The sequence below is a fragment of the Papaver somniferum genome, chromosome 5 (assembly GCF_003573695.1).
Source record: "Papaver somniferum cultivar HN1 chromosome 5, ASM357369v1, whole genome shotgun sequence".
Lineage (NCBI taxonomy): Eukaryota > Viridiplantae > Streptophyta > Magnoliopsida > Ranunculales > Papaveraceae > Papaver > Papaver somniferum.
Window position 1 is genome coordinate 101307981 of NC_039362.1, and position 1804 is coordinate 101309784.

Genomic DNA, 1804 nt, shown 5'->3' on the forward strand with positions numbered 1-1804 from the left:
TTGTGCACAAGCTAATATCTAAGACACTAGCTAACAGATTAAAGAACCATCTCACTAATATTATCTCTCCTTGGCAAGCAACATTTGTTCCAGGAAGAAATGTATTAGATAATACTATTATTTCTCATGAAGTTACTGATTATATGAAAAGAACTCAAATTTTCCCTGGAGCAGTTGCGATCAAGTTGGATATGGCGAAAGCGTTTGATAGAATGGAACGGAGTTTTATTCTTAACATTATGAGGAGGCTGGTATTTAGCGAGAAGTGGCGTAAACTTACCAACCAATGTATAAGTACATTTACTATTTCTATTTTGTTAAACGGTTCTCAACTGCTTCATTTACTCCTTCCAGAGGTCTTTGTCAAGGAGATGCTCTATCTCCGTATATTTTTATTCTTTGTATGGAAGCTCTAAGTAGAATGTTGCAAACTGCTCAACATAATGGATCCATTATTCCTCTTCAGCCAGCCAGAACAGGTTCGAAAATCTCTCATCTTTTTTCGCGGATGATTGCATATTATTTTTAAAAGCTTCACTGAAGTCTCTGCTTAATATGATATTATCAATCAATTTTGTGTCATATCTGGACAAATGATTAATCTTCATAAATCAAGTATTCATTTCAGTAAAAATCTAAGTGAATCAGCTATTAAGTGTATTCTTTCAGAGGTTAAGATGAAAAGCATGCCATTACATGAGAAATATTTGGGTATTAACTTTTTTAATTGGGAGAAATACAAATGTTTGTTTTGACGAGACAACAAATAAAATGGATTCGAAGCTGCAGTTGTGGCAAGGAAAACTTGTTAATCAGGCGGGGAGAACTACTCAAATTCAAGCTGTTGTGGCTTCTATGGCCCAATTTCAACTGGGATGTCTTAAAATTCCAGAAAAATCAGCAAGGAAACTTGAGTCATTGCAAAGAAATTATTGTTGGAACAAAGCCTCGAAAAAAGGTTGTAAATTTATAGGATGGAAGGAACTAAATAAGCCAAGAAGAATGGGGGGTTTGGGATTTAAGAATACTCGAATTTTCAATGAAGCTCTCTTAACTAAGCTGGCATGGAGAATGCTTCGTGAGACAGAAGCTAAATGGGTTCAATTATTGCAAGCTAGATATTTCAGAAATATGGATCCTCTTTATGGGCATATTAAGAAGATGGGCACTTGGATATGGCAAGGAATTCAACAAGGATTGCAATGGATAAGAAAGTTTCATATCTGGGAGATAGGTGATGGGTCTAGAATTGAAGTAGCTAAAGATCATTGGATTGGTACAGAGTCTCTTCAAGAGTCTATAAACCCTATAAATGTGAATCAGGTTGATCTCAAGGTTTCTTCTCTTATTGATCATCAGAACAGAGTTTGGAAGCAAGATATTCTTCAACAACTGTTTAATCATGATCTGATTTCTCAGATAACTACAATTAGAATCCCTCCTCAATCTGCAGTAGATACTTTGAGATGGTCTCTTACTAAGAATGGTTCCTTCTCAGTCCAATCCACCTATAATGCAATTTTAAAACAGAATTCTCAGCAGCAGATCTCTAGAGAGTAAGAAAGAATGTGGCTTCTTATATGGCATCTGGAAATTCCTTTCAAATGTAAACTTTTTATATGGAAGATCACCAGAGACATTTTTCCAGTGGCAGCAAGGGTTCAAAGAATAGCTACAGTAAAAAATAGTAACTGTGTGATGTGTGATGCTCATCTAGAGACTAAGGATCACTTAATTCTACAGTGTCCATTGGCCCAACAAGTCTGGTCTTATGTCTCTCAAGATATTATTCAATATGCTACTA

General features: G+C 35.5%; 1 protein-coding gene across 1 annotated transcript; it reads left to right on the top strand.

Moving 5' to 3' along the window:
- The first annotated feature begins 771 nt into the window (after positions 1 to 771).
- Positions 772 to 1560, top strand: LOC113279398 (uncharacterized mitochondrial protein AtMg00310-like). Its single transcript, XM_026528090.1, has one exon. It carries the CDS (start codon positions 772 to 774, stop codon positions 1558 to 1560), a length of 789 nt encoding a protein of 262 aa, XP_026383875.1.
- The last annotated feature ends 244 nt before the right edge of the window (positions 1561 to 1804 follow it).

What these genes read in the sequence shown, in the direction of transcription:
- LOC113279398 (XM_026528090.1), top strand. Translation starts at nt 772, where the DNA reads ATGGATTCGAAGCTGCAGTTGTGGCAAGGAAAACTTGTTAATCAGGCG.